The following is a 23,581-nucleotide window of genomic DNA, read 5'->3' as shown; positions in this document are numbered from 1 at the left end:
TGTAGGCCTCAAGTATAACCAAAGAGTAATGTGATGTATTTGAACTTTTTGCCTGTTTATTCCTCCAAAGAACAGTCACCAGAAGACTAACCTACCTATATCCATGAGCAAGGGGAACTTAATAGAATATATTCTTTGCCCAAATCCTAGCCAATTTTTTCCTGTGCCCCTTCCTCCCAATTTTATTTTGATCCATATTATGATAAACCAACCTCTGATGTGAATTTCATGGTCCGCCTTGTCCTTTTTACCCTCTCACTGATCATGGCTAGTTTAAGACTATTATCTGAGAAATTCCTCTTAATATTGCACCTTATCCTGACCCTTAATTTGAACCTGACCCTTGAACTTGAACTTCCCTGCCTTTGGGCATTTCACATTCTAGATTTGATGGATCCTTGGCCCTCTGGCAAAATTTAAGTTTAGGTTCACAATTAGATGAAACTAGGTAGTTGAAGTAATTGAAGAATGTCAACATTTTCATGTCCAGCAACTCGTTAGAGAGCAAATTTGAGACCTATGTAGGGAGAATATTGTGAGTTTATTTGCTTTTACTTGGCTGGCTTTGCATAATCCAGATATTTCACAGGACCTGTAGAAGGTCACATTCTGGTCCCTGCACAGTTGTAGAAGCATTGCTAGGAGTAAGAATATGCTTCATCCAGTCATGGCTCTTTGCCAGTGTTTCCTTCTAATACTAGGAATATAGGAATATAGTTAGCTCATTTGAAACAGATGTTACCAGGCATATTGACCTTACAGTTGTACTAGTGAGCTGGTTCTAGGGGCATTAGTTCTGTCTGGCTTTAAATATAAAACTCATTTACCAGGGTCATATATATTTATGACTGCAGAACAATTGTCAGAAGAGATTTATCCCACTTTCCATCTCTCCTGTCATGTCATTGGTTCTTTTTAGAAGACTGTCATAATCACAGGATCTTGAGTTCCAAAACCATTTAGAATTCATTTATCCTTTTCCTGACTCTCAGCTTTCTAGACCATTTGTTTGTGGTGATGATGCCTGTCAAATTGAACTTTAGGGGACATCCAGTTGAATCTGGATATGAAAAAACAATCAGTAGGAAATGGTGTTCCAGATCTCTTATAACCTATGTAAATACCAGCTTCTACCATTCAGCTTATATTAAACCCTGCTGTCCTTCAGGTCTTCATAAATGCCATATTCTAAGAAAGTCTGAATCTGTAATGTGGCAGTTCATCATGAATTGGCTGACCTTATTCCCTATCATATCCATATTAGTCAGTTAGTAAATGTTTATAAATCAGCTACTATGTGCACCTAACCTACTATGTAAAAAAGATAGTCCCTGCTTTTAAGGAGTTTATCGTATAATGGGGCAAAACAAAATTAAAAAGGAAGTCAAAAGTGGTATGGGGAGAAAGCACATGAACATGGAGGCATGGTGGAGTAGCCAAAGGAGTGCAACCAGATGGTAAATGAAAGAGGGAGAAATGTTGACGTGGCTGTCCTGTGCCCCCTCTAGTCAGAAAGTACTGATGAGGTATGAGGACCAAAGCTAATTGAACTTGCAAGATGATGAGGTTTCTAGGGGTATGATGGAAAGTGAAAGGAATGTTATGGGTGAGAAATGAAGAGATAGCTGTTCTGGGCCCCCTCCTTCAATGGAAGTTTTAGCATTAGCACCCATTGTTGGAAGAAGTGCCCATCTGGACCAGATGTGGTAGAAAGAACACTGAATTTAGAACCAGAGGGCCAGAGTTCAAATCCTGTTCCTTAATATTTGTGTGATCTTAGAGAAAGCAATTTAACTTCTGTGACTCAAATGCAAGAGTTAGGCTAAATGATACTTAATATCTTTTCCAGCTCTAATTATATGATCCTATGAATTGCTGGGACATATAATAGGTCAGGGCTTCTTAAAATTTTTCCACATACAACCCCTTCAGCATTTCTTATACCGTGGGTTGTTAATATGGGTTGTGACCCCATATCAAATAAGTGGATAACATGTACTAATGATTCCCCTTAAAGTGGAGTCTTTACTGTATTGAGGCATCTCCAAATGACAAAACATGCAGTAGTTTCTCAGTTTTTTAATTCATTCACTGCCTCTCATTGACCTGTTGAAATATCCAAAAACATTTCATTGGATGTTGGATGCCAAGGACACATTTGAATGAATTTAATTGACATTTTATCTTGGCCTTATCTACTTAGTTTATCATAAGCAGTAAAGACTGATGGATTGGGGGCAGAGCCAAGATGGTGAAGTAGAAGGACAACTTATAAGAGCTCTCCCCCCACAGCCCACAAAATACCTATAAAAAAGTCACTCTATAAACAAATTCTAGAGCAGCAGAAGCCACAACACGACAGAGTCAAAGAGATTTCCAGTCCAAGGCAGCTTGGAAGGCTGACAGAAAAGGTCTATCACAGCGGGCTTGGAGCACAGCCCAGCTTTGCCTGGGTGGTGTGGCAGGGACCAGAGCAGGCTTCAGGGCACCACCAGCAGCAGCTGTGGTTCGCAAATCCCTCAACCCACAAACACTAGAGACAGCTTCAAAGGTCACTGAGAAAGCTCTTTCACCTGGGTGAGAAGGAAGCAGGGTCCTCCTGCCCTAGCCACGGCCCAAGGTGGACCCAGGTGGTGCAGCATCCATTTTTGGAGCTTTTGGCTTAAAACTTCTGGGGGAATCGAGCTGCTGGTCTGGGTCTCAACCTGTGACTTTCAAGTGAGGAGGAGCACTGCCTGGTGGAGCTGGTGGAGGCTCTGGAGAGGGAATTCTACTCGCAGATCCTGGGCAGAAAAGCTTGCGGTAGCTCCCAGACCAGAGCGCAGGCCAGGAGAGGAGTAAACTCCTCTCCCTTGATTGTACCATCTTGGAGAAACTGAGAACTTACAGGTCCCCAGAGTATACTCTCCTCTTGACAAAGGTCTCAAAAGTCAAGTAACTGACTGGGAAAATGCCCAAAAAAGGGGAAAAAAATAAGACTATAGAAGATTACTTTCTTGGTGAACAGGTATTTTCTTCCATCCTTTTGGATGAGGAAGAACAATGCATGCCACCAGAGGAAGACAGAAAAGTCAAGGCTTCTGCATCCAAAACCTCCAAAATAAATATACAATGGTCCTAGGCCATGGAAGAGCTCAAAAAGGATTTTGAAAATCAAGAAAGAGATGGAGGAAAAATTGGGAAGAGAAATAAGAACGATACAAGAAAATGATAAAAAGCAAGTCAACAGCTTGCTAAAGGAAACCCAGAAAAATGCTGAAGAAAATAACACCTTTAAAAATAGACTAACTCAAATGGTAAAAGAGGCCCAAAGAGCCAATGAGGAGAAGAATACTTTAAAAAGCAGAATTAGCCAAATGGAAAAGGAGGTTCAAAAGCTCACTGAAGAAAATAGTTCTTTCAAAATTAAAATGGAGCAGGTGGAGGCTAATGACTTTATGAGAAAGCAAGAAATCACAAAACAAAACCAAAAGAATGGAAAAATGGAAGATAATGTGAAATATCTCATTGGAAAAACAACTGACCTGGAAAATAGATCCAGGAGAGACAATTTAAAAATTATGGGACTACCTGAAAGCCATGATCAAAAAAAGAGCGTAGATATCACCTTTCATAAAATTATCAAGGAAAACTGCCCTGATATTCTAGAACCAAAGGGTAAAATAAATATTGAAAGAATCCACCAATCACCTCCTGAAAGAGATCCCAAAAGAACAGCTCCTAGGAATACTGTAGCCAAATTCTAGAGTTCACAGGTAAGGAGAAAATATTGCAAGCATCCAGAAAGAAACAATTTGAGTATTGTGGAGATAAAATCAGGATAACACAAGATCTAGCAGCTTCTGCATTAAGGGATCATAGGGCTTGGAATATGATATTCCAGAAGTAAAAGGTACTGGGATAAAAACTAAGAATTACCTACCTAGCAAAACTGAGTATAACACTTCAAGGGAAAAAAATGGTCATTCAATGAAATAGAGGACATTCAAGCATTCTTAATGAAAAGACCAGAGCCTAATAGAAAATTTGACTTTCAAATACAAGAATCAAGAGAAGCATGAATAGGTAAACAAGAAAGAGAAATCATAAAGGACTTACTAAAGTTGAACTGTTTACATTCCTACATGGAAAGACAATATTTGTAACTCTTGAAACTTTTCTCAGTATTTGGGTAGTTGGAGGGATTACACACACACACACACACACACACACACACACACACACACACATACACACACACACACACGGCACTGGGTGAGTTGAATAGGAAGGGATGATAGCTAAAAAATAAAATTAAGGGGTGAGAGATTATTATTGGGAGGAGAAGGGGAGAAATGGAATGGGGCACATTATCTCTCATAAAAGAGGCAAGAAAAAACTTTTCAATAGAGGGGAAAAGGGGGGAGGTGAGGGGGAAAAAGTGAAGCTTACTCTCATCACATTTGGCTTAAGAATGGAATAACATGCACTCAATTTGGTATGAAAATCTATCTTACACTATAGGAAAGTAGAGGAGAAGGGGATAAGTGGGCTAGGGGAATGATAGAAGGGAGGGCAAATGGGAGGAGGGAGTAATTAGAAGTAAATACTAGTAAATTGTATTTGCTAAGAGTTAAGGGTGTCTCTCAGGTGATTACTGAGGGGAAGCACAGGAATGGGGATTCATGAGTATAACACTGGAAGTGCAAACCCCATAGGACATCCTTAGAACCTAGAAGAGTGGCAGTCACTCTTTAGGGACCCAACTGAAAAGTGAGAGTGAAAGTGAGGGGAATAGCCCAGGAGGGATGCCACTCATAAAACACCAACAAAATTCTGCATGTTTGCTTTGTCAAAAAGATACCTGTTTGGTACACCAATCAATCAACAAGCTTTAGGGTTAAAGCAGTAAGTGTCCAGGCTATATTATTTTCAGTCCTTGTCAGATAAAATTTGTCTCTGTCTATAAGCTTATTATATTTATGTCAATCCAAGGAAAGTCCAAAAGCCAAATCCTTTAATCTGAACATCATCTTAGTCAGCAATTCAATTGTCAAATCCATCTTTCTTTTCTAGAGTACATACCTTCAATCATTATTAGTGATGAAAACATGATCTCTGCCCTCGAGTCTTTTAGTTTTCTGCATAGGGCTTTGTAATTCCCTAGAGATTCTTTGGATATTCATTCTGGTCCTCATTTGTCTTTACAATAAATTACCCAAAGTGGGCAGTGGTTGTCCAATTTTACAAATATAGTATTTGACTTGTTTTTTTAAATTCTAGATGTATGTCCCAGGCAGAGAACAAACCCATCTCCTGAAAGACCACGTTGAATTGGCTTATTAGCAGTCTTACACATGTATCATGCAGGTGTAGAAGTACATTTAGCAGTAATTAAAAGCTGCCTGATGAGCAGGAACCCATAGGTAACTGACTTCTTGTATGGCTTGATAAGCTTTATTGATTCTGGGATGCTTATGAGGTGTGGTGAGAGGCGTAGTGCAAGGGGAGTTGGAAGAATATGCGGGTTAGGGTCTCAGTTCTGCCAGTTACCACCTGTGTGACTTGGGCTGTTCACTCTTTGGACCTTGTCCCTGATCTGTAAGCTGAAGGACAGGGAATGGACTTGTGATTTCCTTGGTATAGGGAATTTTCAAAAGTCAAATTTTCTTTTCTGCTCTGGTCTTTTCAACAAGAATGCTTCCAATGCTTCCAATCCTCTGTTTCACTGAAGTTCCACTTTTTTCCCCTGAAGTATGATATTCAGTTTTGTTGGGTAGGTGATTTTTGGTTTTAATCCTATCTCCTTTGACCTCTGGAATATCATATTCTATGCCCTCTGATCCCTTAGTGTATAAGCTGCTAAATTTTCTGTTATCCTGATTGTGTTTCCACAATACTTGAATTGTTTCTTTCTGGATGCTTGTAATATTTTCTCCTTGACCTGGAAACTCTGGAATTTGGCCACAATATTCCTAGGATTTTTCCTTTTGGGATCTCTTTCAGGGGGTAATCAGGGTTTCCTTCCATTTCTATTTTACTCTTTGGTTCTAAAATATCTGGGCAGTTTTCCTTGATAATTTCTTGAAAGATGATGTCTAGGCTGTTTTTCAGATCATGGCTTTCAGGTAGTCTTATAATTTTTAAATTATCTCTCCTGGATCTATTTTCCAGGTCATTTGTTTTTCCAGTGGAATACTTTACATTGTCGTCTTATTTTTTCATTCTTCTGGTTTTGTTTTATAATTTCTTGATTTCTCATAAAATCATTAGCTTCCATTTGCTCCATTATAATTTTTAAGGAATTCTTTTCTTCAGTGAGCTTTTGCACCTCTTTTTTCCATTTGATCCATTCTGCTTTTTAAGGCATTTTTCTCTTCCTTGGCATTTTGGACCTCTTTTGCCATTTGAGTTAGTCTAATTTCAAAACTGTTATTTTCATCAGCTTTTTTGGGGGGAGTTTCCTTTAGCTAGCTGTCGACTCGTTTCATGATTTTCTTGCATCACTCTTATTTCTTTTCCCAATTTTTGCTCTACTTCTCTTACTTGATTTTCAAAATCCATCTTGAGTTCTTCCATGACCTGTGACCAATTTATATTTTTCTTGGAGGCTTTGGATGCAAGAGCTTTGGTTTTGTTGTCTTCTTTTGGTTGTATGTTTTGATCTTTCTTGTCTCCAATGATGTAAGAAAATACCTCTTTACTGAGAAAGTAAGAATCTGTAGTCTGTTTCTTTTTCTCCGTTTGTTCATTTTCTCAGTCAATTACTAGACTTTTTGAGTTCTTTGTTAAGTATAGGGCTCCAGAAGCAGCCTCTGCTTCAACAGTGGCTGCCATCTCCTCGGGGCTGGGAATGGGGCAGTGCTGGGGCCAAACCATGCTTCCCTTTCAGCCATGTGAGAGACCCTTCCCACTGACCTTCAAAGCTATCTTTGGTGCTTGTGAGTTGAGAATTCTGAAAACCTCAGCAGCCTTCAGCAATTCAGTCCCCTAAGGCCTGCTTCAGCTGTTTGTGCCTGGTGTGGCCCAGACTACGCTCTGTTCCCAACCTGGTGCCAAAGACCATTCCTGTTGGTCATCCAGATTGTCTTGGGCTGGAAATTTGCTTTTCTCTGCCCTTTTGTGGCTTCTGCTACTCTAGAATTTGTTTAGAGTCATTTTTTAGTGGTTTTTTTGAGGAGTTGGGGGGAGAGCTCTAGCAAATCACTGCTTCTGTGCCATCATTTTGACTTTGCCCCTCCTTGATAATTTCTTGAAATATGATGTCTAGGCTCTTTTTCTGATCATTGGCTTTAGTTCAATAATTCTGAAATGATTTGTCCTCAGTCTCTTTTCCAGGTCAGTTGTTTTTCCAGTGAGATATTTCTTCTGTTTTTTCAGTCTTTTGATTTTTATTGTTGATTGATGTCTCATGGAGTCATTAGCTTCCCCTTGCCCAATTCTAATATTTGATGAATTATTTTTTATTGAGCTTTTGTGCCTTGTTTTGCATTTGGCCAGTTTTTCTTTTTAAGGAGTTCTCTTCTTTAATGAAGTTTTGTATGTCTTTTTTTCCATTTGACTAATTCTGCTTTTCAAGGAGCTCTTCTCTTCAGTGGAGTTTTGTGTCTCTTTTACCATTTAGTCTGTTCTGTTTTTAAAAGTGTTATTTTCTTCAGTATTTTTTTTTGCCTCCTTTACCAGGCTGTTGACTCTTTTTTCATGATTTTCTTGCATTCTTCTCATTTCATTTCTTTTCCCAATTTTTATCTCAACCTCTTATTTGATTTTTAAAATCTTTTTTATAGCTCTTCTAAGAATTCTTTTTGGGCCTGAAACCAATTCATATTTTTCTTTAAAGCTTTGGATATAGCTATTTTGACTTTGTTGTCTTTTTCTGAATTTGCATTTTGATCTTCCCTGGCACCATAGTAACTTTCTATAGTTAAGTTCTTTTGTTGTTTGTTCATTATTCTAACCTATTTCTTGACTTTTAGCTTTATGTTAAAATTGAGCTCTGCTCCCAGGATGCAAAGGGCACTATTACAAACTTTAGGGTTTTTTGTGCAGCTTTTTTTAGAACTAGTTTGGGGGATGAGGGACGTCTGTAATTTTTTATTTCTTCCAAGATGCTGTGGTCTAAGGAGAGATGTGGTTATTGCTCTCTAGACCTGTGCTCTGGTCTTTGAGCAAATGTAAGCACTCTTTTTTTGCACTCACTCTTTTTTTGCACTGCAACTGTGACCAGGGTCCTGTTTGCCTGTGGCTAACACACTCTTCTATGTTCCTGTGCTCCTCGTCTTCTGGGACTGTGACCTGGAACTGCATATGAGCAATGGAAAAGGTCCCTTGTAATCTCCTTCTGACTAGTTGTGCAACCCCTCCTGTCTGTGAGCTGAGAGATCTAAGCCACCACTGCTGATTCAGTCACCTGCAAGGCCTGCTGCTTGCTTATTGGCTGTAGCTAGAGCTGGGTTGTGCTCCACTTGCACCCTGTTGTAATGGACCTTTCCTGCTAATCATCTAAGTTGTCATGGGCTGGAAAATTTTTCCATCCCATCTTTGTTGTTTCTGCCTCTCTAAAGTCATTTTAAGGCATTATTTTAAAGTTGTTTGAAGGGGAATTTGGGAGCTCAGCTAAGTCCCTGCCTTTACTCTGCCATCTTGGCTCCCAGAACCTAACCTTGGTTTTTAAAAAACACAAGAGCACCTCTAACCCTGAGGACTCACAAATGAATGATTAAATTAGTGTAAACCATTCTCAAAATTCATGATCCTTTCTTGATTCATTAATAGTAAACGAATTTCTTTTGATATATAGGAGCAATTAAAAAGTGAAAGATTTTTAATGTCGGGGTTGAACATGAATGATAGGTATCAGGAATCTAATTTAAAGTACTGGATAGGAGGAATAGTCTTGACTGAAGTTGAATCTTTGGTTTCCTTTCACTCGAGGTCTTTAAGCAAAGGATGGATGATGCCCTGTTGGGTTTATTGTAAGGGGATGGACTGGACTAGATTCCAAGACTGTAGGAAAATTGGGAAAGCTTCTGCTGTGGTCTGTTGATCAATAGTAGTAGAAACAGAAGGAAATACATCCATGTTAAGCTTCTTATTGCTTCCTTATTTAGATGTGAACCATCTTTCTTAACGCCTATTTCTGAGTGTGTGATAAAATTTTAATTCCTTTAATATATTTCTTTGCCCCTTATAACTGTTTCCTACATTAGTCACTTGTAAATTTCATTGAAACTTGGATAATTTTTTGGGATCATCACAGACAAGAACAAAATCAATTAGATTTCAGATTTTGTATTATAAGTCAGTTTTGAATTCCATGATGAAATTTTTTTGATTAGTGTTTTTGGTAAAATAGAAAAACGAGTAACTTTATTCTGAAACAATAGTTATCCACAAGGGGGCAGCAGTTGAAAACAAGCAAATTGCATGGCTGTCTGGGTGGACTTTATACCTTAAATCATGTCTCTTCCCTGCCCCCCACCTCCACTTCCATTCCTCTTCTTTTAATGGCCTGTTTATCTTTTCACAAGTTGATTTCCATGTGGCCCCCTTTGTTACTGATATGAAATATAAATATAAGATGTAGCAGTAGCATTAGTCAGCTTTAGTTCTCTTAACTAAAGTGTTTGAAGTGCCTGTTTAATTGAGGTGAATTGTAAAAATACTTTATAATCTCTTGAGCATGTAAAACATGCATTTTAAAAGCAATCAAATAGGCAAAGAACATTTTAGCTTTTTACCAAGGTGCTATTTTTGATTTTTGTTTATAAAAATCTCTTCTGAAAATAGTAGTGTTTAAATACCATACTAAAGCATCATTTATTACTCATTCTTATAAAGTCTTTTTGGAATTTATCCAACATGCTGATTTTTTTTTCTCAAATGGAGGATTTTATTTGACTGGCTTTGAACATTCTGAAGGCCAGCTTACCATCTGACCCTTTGCAGCATATATATTATTACATAAATCATGTCTCATTAAGAAAAAATCTTGGTTGTACGTCCAAGCAAATGTATTAAGAGGTATCAAGGTCTTTTTTCTCAATTCAGAGATTTCTAGTAAGTTTTATTTTTGCCTTGAATAAAATATTGTGTATTGATTTTGATTATTAGTATCTTCTTTCCCTTATTTCTGGGTGTGCCTTAATCATTTGCTTAATTTGGTTTAATTAATATTGATAATCAAGTGTTCTGAACTCCCTTTCTAATATCTGTCACTACCCTGTTCTTAATACTGTTTATATATTTAGTGTGATGAACTGAATGACATGACAAAATTATTCTTTCTCTTCAGGCACCAGAGTTTCCTGAGTTTGCCATTAAAGTTCAAGAAGCTATTAATTCCCTGGGGGGTAGTGTATTTCCTAAGCTTAACTGGAGTGCACCCAGGGTAAGAACATAGATTTTTTTTTTCATTGTTTCATCATTCCTTATTTTGATATCTCTTTGTTCTTTTGATCTGATCAGTTTTCTCATTCTAGGAGCTTATGGTCATTTCTCTGTTTATATCCTTTTTTGCCCTTTTATTATGTGTTTTCATATCTGAGATACATTATGTAGCATAAATTCTGCCAAAAGGAGTTTCAAATTTTTTTTCCAAACTATGCTGGAATTCAGAAGGGTAGTTTCTGTGCTTTTCAAAACCTTAGCCATCTATTTCAGCGAACAGAAAAATGTTTCTCTCTTGAAAACAATAGAATTAAAATGTCATAAGACTTAGAAATAGAGGAATTTAGAACTGAGTTTGCTTTTTAAAATTGTTTCTTAACACTTAATTCTTAAACAAATTGTCAGTGTAGTAATAAAGGTTCATGAATGTATTTCTTTATTTTTAAAAGGCAGATTAAAATTTTCTGTGAATGGGCATTGCCCAGCATTCTTAATTATTTCAGTGTTATTTTCCTTTACAGTATTGTGGTCATTATATAAATTGTTCTCCAGGCTCCATTTACTTGACTCAGTATCAGTTGATGGAAGTTTTCCCAAGTTTCTGTGAATTCTTCCTATTTGCCATTTCCTGTGGTGCAATACTATTATATTATAGTCACAGGTGAGGATTTGTTCTGTCATTCTGCAAATAGTAGGTACCCATTTCCCTTTAAGCTCTTTTCTAGCCTACCTTTCCAGGCTTATTGTAAAATATTCCAACTATGTATTCAGTATGTGCTAGCCCAAACTATTCTGTTTGATTCTTCCTAAACACTTGGCATCTTTCTTATCTGGGTCTTTGCATACACTGCCTCCATAGCTGGAATTCAGTCCTGCCTCACCTCTTAAGACTTCAAAAGCTTAGCTGCTTGTCTCTATCTATGGGAAATTTTTCTTAAGCCTCCTTTGTTAATACTCTCTCCTATCTTCTTAAGTGATCATTTATATTCTTATTTGTTTAACATGTTGTATAGCCCCATCCCCATCCCCATCCCCAGTAGAATACTTCAATTAATCTTCATTATTAGAAGAGAAACTCTTTTTCATTTTGTTCTTGTATCCCCAGTGTTTAATGTAGTTCTTGTATACTAAATGCTTAATGCTTGTCCCTTGATACCAAATACTTAATAAAAGCTGGTTGGATTAAATTAGTTTCAGGGGACAGAGAGTTATCCTGGAGTATAGTTTGAGATGTGTAGTAATAAAAAGTAAGACTGAGATGGCATGGCAGTGGCAGACTCTAGAGGGTCTTGAATTTGAGTTTGAAGTTTATATGATAGACCATAGGGAGACATGGAAGACTTTGAACAAAATAACTTGACAAAGTCTTTGTGTAAAATAAATTAGTCTAGCAGTGGTGTGAAATATATGGATTAGAGGTGAGGGAAAAATGGAAGTAGGAGATTTTTGCAGTAGCCCAAGAGAGAGCATTATTGTTATGATCCTGTGCTGTGGTGATAGAAGTGAGATGTTGTAAAGATAGAATTAGCAGGATTTGGTAACTAATTAATGAAAGTGAAGGAGACGTAAGGATGACATTAACAATAATAGAGGAGCCAGATGATGAGGTTTGGGATATGTTGTTGAGTTGCCACTGAGACATCCTGGTGGAAATATCTTGTCAACAAGTCATTATAGATAGAAAAGAGGTCAACCTGTAGGTGCCAAATGTTACCAGTTAAATTGCTGCATCAGTGTATTTTGCCTTTTTTTTTGTGACATAGGAGTATTCTATAGGGAAGAAGTTAGGAGTAGGGACAGTTTGGGGAAATAAAAGGTATGAAGAACAAAAGACCACTAAATTAAAAAAAGAAAGAAGTTAGAACTAGAGGTATGGATTTGGGGATGAATTAGAATTGCAGAATCACAGTGCTGACAGAAACCTCATAAATCATCTACCTCAACCAATGTCCAAAAAAGGATCCCAACTACAAACTTGAAAAGAAGTTATCTTAGCCTTTGTTTGAAGACCAGTGAAGTAGAACCCTCTGCCTCCCCAAGCATCTCATTCCACTTTAAGGATTGAATGATTGTTAGGAAGTTTTTTTCTGACTTCAAAATTAGAGCCCTCTCTAGAGAGATGTTAGTTGAAATCTTGTGAATGAATGAGACAGAAAGTGACAAGAATGGTTGTTGTTTCTGAAGCCAAGTGATAAGAGATTGTCCAGTAAAGAGGGAGGAAGGGAAGTCAGCAGAGGCAAATGTTGAAGAAAATGCTTTAATGGAGGAAGAAAACAAAAAAACTTTTGATTTGTCAATGCTGGGTGTGGGTGTGTCAGGGACCTTTAAGAGAAGAGTTTCAGTAGAGTGTTGCAAATAGAATCCAGATTTCAAGGAATTGAAAAGAAAGTGGGACAGTGGGTGGTGAAAGTGGAGGTCTTGTATATAGGTGCTTTTTTCCCCAAGAGATTTGTCCCCTAAAAGACCAAGAAATGTGGGATATCAGTCATTCATCAAGTATTAAATGCCTGCTGTATTCCAGCACTGTGCTGAGCACTGAGGATACAAAGAAAAGTGAAAGCCAGTCCTTACTCTCAAGGAGCTTACAGTTCAATGGGAAACATTATGTTAACAAGCATGTACAAACAAGTTATATACATTTGGAAATGATCAGCACAGGGAAGGCACTAGAATTAAAGAGGATCAGGAAAAGCTTCCCACAGAAGCTCGAATTTCAGCTTGAAGAAAGCTCTTCTAAAACCAGGAGGCGAAAATGAGGAGGGAGAGCATTCCATACACTGGAGACAACCAGTAACAGTGGCCAGAGCCAGGAGATGGAGTATCCTCTGTGCACGTGCGTGTGTGTGTGTGTGTGTGTATAGTGTGTGTGTGCTTGGTGTGTGTGTATGTATGTGTGTGTAGTGGGGTTGAGGAGGGGGAGCAGTGATATAAGAGGACTAGAAAGATAGGGGAGGGCCAGGTCATAAAGGACTTTGAATGCCAGAGAAAAGATTTTTTTTTTTAATTTGATCCTGTAGATCCTGAGGATCCACCGGAATTTATTGAGTAGTGTGGTAACATGGTTAAATTTGCACTTTAGGAAGATCACTTTGACAGCTGAGTGGCAGGTGAACTAGAGTAGGGGGAGACTTGAAGTGGGGAAAGCAGTCAGCAGTAGTTGCAATAGTCTGTGACTGAGATGATAAAGGATTGTACCAGGGTGGTGGCAGTGTCAGAGAAGGGAGGGGGACATATTTGAGAGATGTTACAAAGGTAAAATTCATAGGCCTTAGCAACAAATTGGATTTGGGGGAGTGGGAGAGAAACTGAAGAGTTGAGGATGATGCCTAGTTTGCAGGCTTGGGGAATTGGGAAGGATGGTGGTACCACTCATAGTAATGGGGAAGTTAGGAAGAAGAGAGCATTTGGGGGTAAAAAATAGTGACTTGTAATAGATACAGCTAAATTGGGGGTATAGAGGAGGGTAGAAAGATCAGGTGAAAGATTTTTTAGATTTGGAGAAATCTGAACATGTTTGTAGATAGATGGGAAGGAACCAGTGCAGAGAATGTGATTGAAGATTTATCAGCAACAAGCATTTATAATGTGTCAGGTACTGAGCTGGAACCTGGAGATACAGATACAAAAGAAACTCCTTGCTCTCAGAGAATTTAGAATACTTGGTCAACATTGTCCTCCATTCCTGGAACAAGTTGCTAAAGAAGAAGGAAGTGTGATCAAGGTTGCAAAAAGTGATATTGGAGGAAGGCAGGAGGAAGCAGTGGGTAATGATGGTATTGAACACAGCATCATTTATATCCATAAATATTTATGGAAATATTTATTATTTAATTTTGACAGTTTATCTGAGTTTTCTTTCCTTTAAACTGAGTGAAGTTTAATCTAAGTAATAGAACATTTGCAGATTTCTGACCAAGGATAGAACTTAAGGCAAATACAGTTCATGAAAATAGGGTTTGAATTTAAACACATTCTACTTATGTACATGTAGGTAATCCTTCTGCATGCAGAAATAATTTCCTCCCATTCAACTAGGTTGGAACTTGACTATATTAAGGAATCTTGCTTCAGAGAACAGATGTAGTTCTCCTTCCATAGTAGGTAGATTAAATGTTATTGTTTTTAGTTATCCATAGTAATACTTCAGGTAGTTCAGAAAATGCAGAGTTGATTATACTTGGAAATTGAGAAGTTTTTGTAATTCTCCTTTCCAAAATCAATATTTGCTATGTACTAAGGTATGGCATCTTGATAATCTAATAGTTTTCCATTCTTAGATTTGTTTTGCCCGCTCTATGTCTGTTCTGTTACTTTATCTGAACATGTACACTAGATATGTTTGTAGATTTCAGAGGTCCACGTGGAACATTCTTTGTAGCTTTGAGTGTTCCACTTGCTTCTTTGGAACAGTTGAAACTGGTATTCCAAATGCTCTAACTCTGGCTCCAAGTGTTTTAGCTACTATTACATTAGGGGAAAGAGAAAGGTAAAAGATTCCTTTTCCTTGGGAGGGAGGGGCACTTGGAACTTGACAGCCTATCTTTCACAGCTCACTTAGATCCCCTGGGATTGAATATGTTCTTTAAATCTCTTTCCTTATTTTAAAAACAGCCTAAGTGAGCTAAACCCTGAGAGGTACCTACGTCACATTTGCTGAGGTTCTCTAAAACATCTTTGTGATATAATTCTCATAGAAAGGGCTCCTTATTAGCATATCTTTATACCTAGGGACTAGGCTTCTGGAGAGAATTACTGCAGTTCAGAAGTTCTTTAGAAATATATCTTATTGAAATTGATTAAGGAAATGATAGCTAAATCTGTCATCTAGTGATTAACTTTTTTCATTTGAGGTAATATACAATGTCGATGGGGTTATATAGGCCTGATTTTATTTTTTGGCAACTAACAGAAATTTGCACTGAATGTGTTTGCTTATCTAGGATGCCTACTGGATAGCAATGAATAGTTCTCTGAAGTGTAAAACCCTCAGCGACATCTTTCTACTTTTCAAGAGTTCTGACTTCATTACTCATGACTTTACTCAACCGTAAGTAGAGTTATGACTCTAACACGTTTTATTACTCCACAGCTGAAGTCCCATCACGGAAAGAACAGTTCTGTATGTAACAAAGCTATCTCTCTGCATGTAGCATTGGGAGAAAGACAGATTAGACCTCTAATTTCATTGATGTCAGTCAGTAAGTCAGTCAGTAAACCTTTTTAATGCCTACTGTGTGTCAGTTGCTACACTAAGCACTGGATATGCAAAGAAAGGGAAAAAGACAATCTCTGCCCTTAAGGAGCTTGTGGTCTAATGGGGTAAGACAGTACACAAAAGGGAGGTGAAAATTGAGATGTGTGGGGAAAAGGGAAGACACTCTGCATGGGGATGTGACAGAGAAGTCCAGAGAAGTGCCCCCAGTGAAGGGAAATCTTACAGGAGAAAACTTTCTTTTTGCTTGTCTTTGTGTTTGCAGCCCTTAGCACAGTGCTTGACATGTAAGTAAATGCATACTGACTGCCTACCCATCTACTTCTACTAATGTAGGACTACATCCTCTCTTGAGTGAGCAGTCTGAGTTTTCTGGTGTCCTGAACAGTTATGGGACTTACCTTGGGTCACTTACTCAGAAATGGAACTTGGACTTAGGTCTTCTTGATCTGAGGCCAGCCCTGTATTCACTTACATATTCCAGGATGACTTTTTGAAGTGGTGCTTTGTTGGTCTTTTTTAAATTAAATACATACATCCTGTATAATAAAGGTTTTCTGTGATTGCCATGGAACAGTCACTCTTAAGACAAGGAGCCTGATTTTTCCCTATTTGTATTGTGAAAATTGAAAGAATTGCTGTGTTGAGCTATAGGTGAATTCTTGACCTACCTTTTGTCCTACTTTCAGATTACAGTTATTCTGTAGTTCCCCTTAATCTTTCCATGTTTTGAATAAAATTTAGCTACTCTACCCAAATAAAGCACCAAACAACCCCAATCTTAGAGCACATGAGAGGGAGAAGGATGGAGCCAGATTTGTGTATGCCTCCCTTTTCTGTCTACTCACTTAAAAGTACCTGATTTCTTTTGTTGATTCACTCCACGGAACCTGCACAGCTCTATTTCATCTTTGGAACTTTCATCCTATAAAAAATATATTTTTAAGAATATATTCATTTTAAGAAAAACCATTATAACAGAACCATTGGGATAGCCTGTGGTATTTATCATAAGGAGATTTTACTTCTGTTAGTTCCCATAATTTATTTAATTTGATCCAACAAGCATTTATTGAATATCTGCTATGAAGAAGGAATTATTTTGGGTACTGGGGCCACAAAGATATTGTGGGAAAAAATTTCTGCCACTAAAGACCATTTGTTCTACTGGGAGAACACAGCATTATAAACAGATAAAGTATGTATAGACAGTGCTTTGAGGAGGGAGATCGTGCTAAGTGGAGGAGGAGAATCATGAAAGGCTTTCTAAAGGAAGTGGCATGTAAGCTGAACCTTGAGGGAAACCAAAGCATCTAGGAATTGGAGGGGAGAAGGGGGGAAACTGTGTGCCTTGGGGAGCAAACAGGCCAGGGGGCCTGGAGGAAGAAGGTGCTGTTCTTAGTTCAGGGGTCAGTAAGTTGGCTGGAACACAGAGGGCATATGTATTTTTGACAGTTGGTTCTTTTAACATTGTATTTATGTTTGCATCATTTTTCTTATGAATTTTATGGCTTTTGTTTTAATTCTGATAAAGCAGCAATTTTATTCCAGGAAATATATGTTCACTATGAAGAAAATCATGATTTTATAATTTTTTGTAATACTTAAGTGACATCCAACTCTTCAGATGGCCTTTAAATGAATTATATTAGACTTTTTCTTTAATGGTTTCTTTTTTACCACCTGTAATTGGAATGTGGACAGAACATTAAACTTGCAGTCAGATGAGAACTTGGTCCAATTTCTGCCCCTAACATTTATTAGCTGGGTGTGACTATGGGCAGCTACAGTCTTTGAGCCTCCATTTCCTCATCTGCAACACCTTTCCTCCTTTCTAAACAAAGTATAGTCACCTCTTGATTATCCAACGTTGAGGGATGGTTATTGTATTAAACATATTAAGTGTACCAGTTACGCCTTCATGTACCGTTCATTTACCTTTTGACTAATATAGAAACTTTTCTTCAATTGCTGTTGCAGTAGAGGTAGAGAGAAGGTAGAAAAGCCACTTCAGATTAGTTTGTTTCTGCTTTTTGGAAGAGGAGGTGAAATCAGTTGCTAAACCTGAAACTATAAATTATAAGGATATTTGCCCATAGAATGTCAGCCTTCATAAATTATTGGGAGTTGACTATGGCAAGGTAGATAGGACTGAGTTTTCAACCTTTTCCTTAAGTGAGCCAAGGTGACTATCTGGGGACTGTTGATGATTTATAATGACTGTATAGTTTGTCCCTTTCTAGGACTATTTCTTGGTAATCACTATCAAAGAGATCAGCATGGAGAAGCATCATGTGAAATCTTTTTGTCATTAAACACAACTGTGTCTCTCAAAGGCTTTGGTCTCTGGAGTCTCTTACCAGCTAAAATTGTTGGCAAGAACAGTTTCATTCACTTTTTAAGGATGGTAGTAATATATTGATGTCATTTAGTTGAAGTAAATTTAACAGAGGAAGGAAACTGAGACTGAAAAGAGGCCGAGTTATTCAGCCAAGGACCCATGGCTGCTTAGTGGCAGTGCTGGGATAAGAGCTCAGTTTCATTAATTAAGTTGAAAGATCCCTGAAAATACTTTGACTTTCCTTTTAGGAGAGTGATGTTTGTTTCCTTTTGAAAAAAAAAACTTTAATTGGGGCATTATATTCTAATAATTTATATTTTTGTAGTGCTTGAAGCTTTATAAAATACTTTCCTTGCAATAACCTTTGTGATAGGGAGCATAAGTAATATTATCCCCAACTTATTGAAGGGGAAACTGAGAATCAGAGGTGAAGTGACTTGTGCCCTACACAGTGCTTGTCATATAGGAGACACTTAATAAATGATTGTTAATTGATAGTTTGGTTTTCCACAGTGACACAGCTAGGTAGTTTAGGGCAGTTAGTATTCTTGGTTTCTTTTTTTTATGTATATTAGCTAATAGTATTAATTTTTTTCCAGTTACATATACAGATAGTTTTCAACATTCACTTTTATAAGATTTTGAATTCCAATTTTTTCTCCCTCTCTGTCTTCTCTCCTGCTCCCCAAGACAGCAAGCAGTCTGATATAGGTTATACATGTACAATCAAGTTAAACATATTTCCATATTAATCATGTTGTGAAAAAAGAATCAGAACAATGAAATCAGAATGTGAGAAATAAAAACAAAAAACAGTGAATATTGTATGCTTCGATGTGCATTCAGACTCCATAGTACTTTCTCTGGAGGTGGATAGCATTTTCTATCATGAGTCTTTTGGAATTGTCTTGGATCATTATATTGCTCAAAAGATCTAAGTCTAACAAAATCAGTTATTGTACAGTGTTGCTGTTATTGTGTACAGCATCTGCTCACTTCACTCAGCATCAGTTCATGTAAGTCTTTGCAGGTTTTTTTGAAATCCATCTGTTCACCATTTCTTACAGCACAGTGGTATTCCATTACATTCATATACCTCAGTTTGTTCAGCCATTCCCCAACTGATGAACCTCCCCACAATTTCCAGTTCTTGGTGAACCACAAAAAGGACCGCTATAAATATTTTTGTGCAAGTGGGTCCTTTTCACTTTTTTATGATCTCTCTGGGATAGTACCTAGTAGTGGTATTGCTGGATCAAAGGGTATATGCACAGTTTTATTGCCCTTTGGGCCAAGTTCCAAATTGTTCTCCAGCATTGGTAGATCAGTTCACAACTCCACCAACAATGCATTAGTGTTCCAGTTAGGTATTATTCTTGTTATGCTCTTTCTCAGCATTGAAGAAATGATTTCTTATACAAAGAAGGAAGTTCCAAAGAAGGGTCATGGAAAAGCAGTATGTGAAGAAAATATGATGCACTAAACATAATTAATCTGTGCTTTGTTTTCTTGATTGAATTATTTTTATGGGCATAATCAGTTAAGCAGCCTAGAATGATTACAAAAGCTAAGGCACAAGACTCCTTTCATTAATTATTATTTTTTTCATTAAGTTTAAGACCGAGACAAACAAAACTTAGATATCTGCATGACACATAAATAAGAGTACTAATTGGTGAGAATAGATTGATTAGTTATTGAGGAGATTGTAAATTCAGAGAAATACCTCTGTATTTTAATGTCATTTGTAGTATGAACTCTTAGCTTAGGATGTCTTAGCTTAGTTATTTTCCTTATATTTTTTTCTCAAAATTGCTTTGAAAAAATTATCATAAATCTAGCAGTAAAATGACTTGGAGAACAACATATCACTGGACATTGACTTTTGACTGTTGCTTAATTGGAATTCTTCCATCTTCAGTTTATGCCAGTGAAGTTTAAGATGAGATTTATACGACATCCTAATCTTTGTGCTTCAGTTCTTTTTAGTGGGAACTTGCATATTTTGCCTCTGAAAAATTGTGTCCTGATACTCACACTTAGCTCATTTCCCAGAGATTTCTGATGTTTTCCTCTCTGTTTGTTCCTCTCATTAATATTGCGAAGCCAAAGAAGTGGAATCTTGTAGAAACTTTCATTTTGTTTTGCAGTCATTTAGAATCTTTGAACTCCAAATTCCCTGTAAGTTTTTGCACCCTTCCTCCCTTCCTTCAATGTGAATAGATGTTTTCTATAGATTATTTATCTTGAGGTAGCATTATTTTGAGAAAATCTTAAATAGAAGCCTAATCTTGAGTCTGTGCGATCATACTAGAAAACATGGGGAAAACTTTGCTTACCTTTGGTTTTGCAAGGCTAGCTACCCAATTATACTCTGCTGCTAACTATTTTTAAGTAACAGAAATTTTTGATGTGTTCAGTATTTTGAATCTAGAAAGCAAAATTTGTTTTAAATTCATGTTATAAAATTTAATGACCATATATGCCTAGCAGCATATATTAGTAGTGTGTGTGTGTTCATCCTTTGTTGACGAAGAAGACCATGCCATCATAGAAATGATGACATGACTTGCACTTGACTTTGTTTTGAGTGAGTGAGGGAGGGCAGTGCAGGTCACCAGCCTCACTTCTCCAGAGCCATCTGAATCCAGTGACCAGATATATACATCAGGATGACTGGAGATGACCCAGGATGAGGCAGTTGGGGTTAAGTGACTTGCCCAAGGTCATACAACTAGTGAGTGCCAAGGGTCTGAGGTGAGATTTGAACTCAAGTCCTCCTGACTCCTGCACTGGTGCTCTATCCACTGCACCACCTAGCTGCCCCTTTATTTCAGTAGTGTTCTTGAAGAGAATGATTTTCAGATATTTCTCTTAAAATGTAGTGCTTGTTGTAGTGCTATTTTGTAGTGCTTGTTATTATACCTTGTGAAGGATAATGAAAACTATATTTTAACTGCATTTTTAAACCAACTATAAACCATATGACAAGAAGCTCACTGATAAATAATTGTCTTAATTTCCATGTTACTTTGAAACTATGTACTTGTTAAAAATGATCAGTAATGTGGCTAACAGTTTATGATTTAGTACACAAAATTCCATTACTTGCTATAATTAGGGAGCAAGGATGTGCTTTGTTATGACATGGTAACCAAAATCCTCTGCATTACTTGGGTAAAAGTTCCTTATTAAAACTATAATGAAAGTTAACATTTTTAATCTTTAAAATATTTCATAAATATTAATTAGGCATTGATGTAGTTGAATACTATTCCAGTAATAGAGCTGAAGAGAATAGAATTGAAGAATTGAATGATTTCCATAATTTGAAAGGTGGGATTCTGACATATTGGGTGTGGGAGCCCAGGTCCTAGATGTGACTCTTCTTGATTGATTGCTGTTTGCAGTAATTATTTCTACTGTTTAAGGAAAGACTATGAAATGCTACATATTATAAAACTCTTTCTATGTCCTGAGAAAATTGTCAGCCCAATATATCTACCCACAGAATATTGTTAGTGTTTTCAATGTAACTGGATCCTAGCACTATTTTGATGTTTAATTCTATTTGATTTTGCAAGTATGAATCATATTTTCTCAAACAGCACTTAGGAGTCTTTGGGCATCATAGACAGTCCGTTGGGGAAGAGGCTTGTAATTGTTATCATAATCATCAATACGTGGTTAACGCCTGCGAATGAAGGCATAAGGTAAGCCACAAGGCTTAGAGTCATTTAAGTGGAGAGAACATTTTGAGGAAGTTGGCCAGGTAGAAATGAAAGGAGAAAAAGATTCATGAGTGCCTTGTAGTTAATAAGTATCAACTGATAACGTATACCTTTTTTTTGCTTTTGGCCAAAGTCTTGTTGACAACAAATCGTGAACAAATTACATTGTTTCCCTGAGTTCTAGTTAGTTGGGTAATTCCTAGTATATTCAGGAAAGCATTTGCTGACAGTTATTCATAGAAACTGTCATCAGAGTTGTCCTTTGTTGTTGTTATTATTTTTATTGAAAACAGAGCCTATCCTCCCACCTCCCACAATTTTTTGTCCTATTTTTAAGTGACTTGAGTAGTAGAAGCCTCATATTTCTAGTGCGTTATATTGTAGGTTTGCTATCTTTGTATCTGAGGATCCTTTTCCATTTGCTTTCACTCACTTTCACTCGATATGTTATGTAACATTACCTAATCATAGTTTGGATTCTTTTTTGGAGAGTTAATAGCAGGCTTTATCTTGCCATGAACCTTGAGTTTTTGATTTGGAAAAACTTTTTGCTAGACTTTTAAAACTAAGTGGATCTTATAGAGATTATTTGCTTAAGCTTATCAAATAAGTTTAAACCATTTGTAATTTGGAAACAATTTTTACTGACCTTTTTCTCCTTATGTAGAAATCTGCATTCAATTCAACATGCATTTATTAAATGCCAAGTAGCTTTAAGTCATTGTGCTAGGCTCTGGAAGAGTTCTTCATTATTTCTCATTTTCTGTCCTTAAATTCTAGCAGGGAGCTTATTATCTAATGATAATGCAAAATCTATTGAATGTGTATTATTATTTATACTTGTGTGTCAAAATTGGAAGAAGTCTTCAAATTTAAAACTTTCTCTTTTGGAAAGAATATTGATTTTTTTTCTTTTCCCACTTCCTATTGGCTCTCCACTTAATTACCTTTTCATGTGGGGCCGTTAGAATACTCGCCTTTCTGGAGACCAGTACAGCTCATCAAGGCAGTTATGGAAGAAATAGCTCCTTTGTTGCAAGTGCAGCTTACAGGGATAGCACGAAGCAAGTCTCAAGGATGGCTGAGCAGGTTCTTTTTATCTTATGCTTTTGAGACTTTCCTGCTCTTTGTGTTTAAAGTTTTTCCTTGCATTTTTGAGACTAAAGCTGAATTTTATAATCTTAGTTTATAGGAATAGAAATTGAATCCTTCCTATTTTGTTCATTTCCCTTAACCTGAGTACCATTGCTTAGTAAGAGTTGAGCATAGATTTATTGGGGTTTTTTTGGTCCATTGCGTTTGCATTAAAAAAAATCTTACATCAATGTTTTTATGTTCAGTAAATAATCCAGCTTTCTCATTTGTAATTTGCAAGTCAGTTTATTATATCTTTCATGTGTCTTATAGTTAAAAGCATTTGTAAAGTGTGGTAGACTTTATTTTTTGTGAACAAAATATGTACAGGATTAAATAACATTTACCTAGTAAAATACCAGGTTGTAGCACATTGTTAAGAACTCATATTTTTCTTTTGATGAACCAGAAAGACCATTTTGTTAGGTTCATTATTTTAAAAAAACCCTGTTACATATATGGTTTCATTCCCCTTGGATTTTTCTTCTACTAGTAACCTATGTGCTCCAAAATGGTGTATTAGAAACATATTACTTGTGGCAACCATCAAGCTTTGCTTACAGTTGAAATTTTGGTTTATTAGCCTGTAATTTCTATTGTCATTTACTTCAGTTGGTGTTTAAAGTCCTTTCCAGCCTCATTCACATTATTCTTTTTCATATACTCTGCCATACAGTAACTGTACTGATCTTCTTGCTGCTTCTCATATATAGCAGTCCATCTTCCATCTCCAGGCCTTTGCAGTGCTTTTCTTCCACAGCTGAAATGTGCTTCCTCCACACATTTGTTACTGAG

General features: G+C 37.0%; 1 protein-coding gene across 10 annotated transcripts in view; it reads left to right on the top strand.

The window, feature by feature from the left end:
- Nucleotides 1-23,581, top strand: part of CDC123 (cell division cycle 123) — a 117,292-nt gene that overhangs the window by 55,214 nt on the left and 38,497 nt on the right. For all 10 annotated transcript variants that reach the window (XR_011976948.1, XM_072653317.1, XM_072653315.1 and 7 more), the window contains 2 exons: nucleotides 10,274-10,369; nucleotides 15,309-15,415. Coding sequence is in view for 9 of the 10 variants with exons in the window: in XM_072653317.1 (XP_072509418.1) it covers nucleotides 10,274-10,369; nucleotides 15,309-15,415 (203 nt within the window). In the remaining variant the exon portion in view is untranslated. The remainder of the gene's footprint in view (nucleotides 1-10,273; nucleotides 10,370-15,308; nucleotides 15,416-23,581) is intronic.

This window comes from Notamacropus eugenii, chromosome 3 (assembly GCF_028372415.1).
Source record: "Notamacropus eugenii isolate mMacEug1 chromosome 3, mMacEug1.pri_v2, whole genome shotgun sequence".
Lineage (NCBI taxonomy): Eukaryota > Metazoa > Chordata > Mammalia > Diprotodontia > Macropodidae > Notamacropus > Notamacropus eugenii.
Note: the sequence above shows the minus strand (reverse complement) of the source record. Positions and strands in the feature narration are given on the sequence as shown.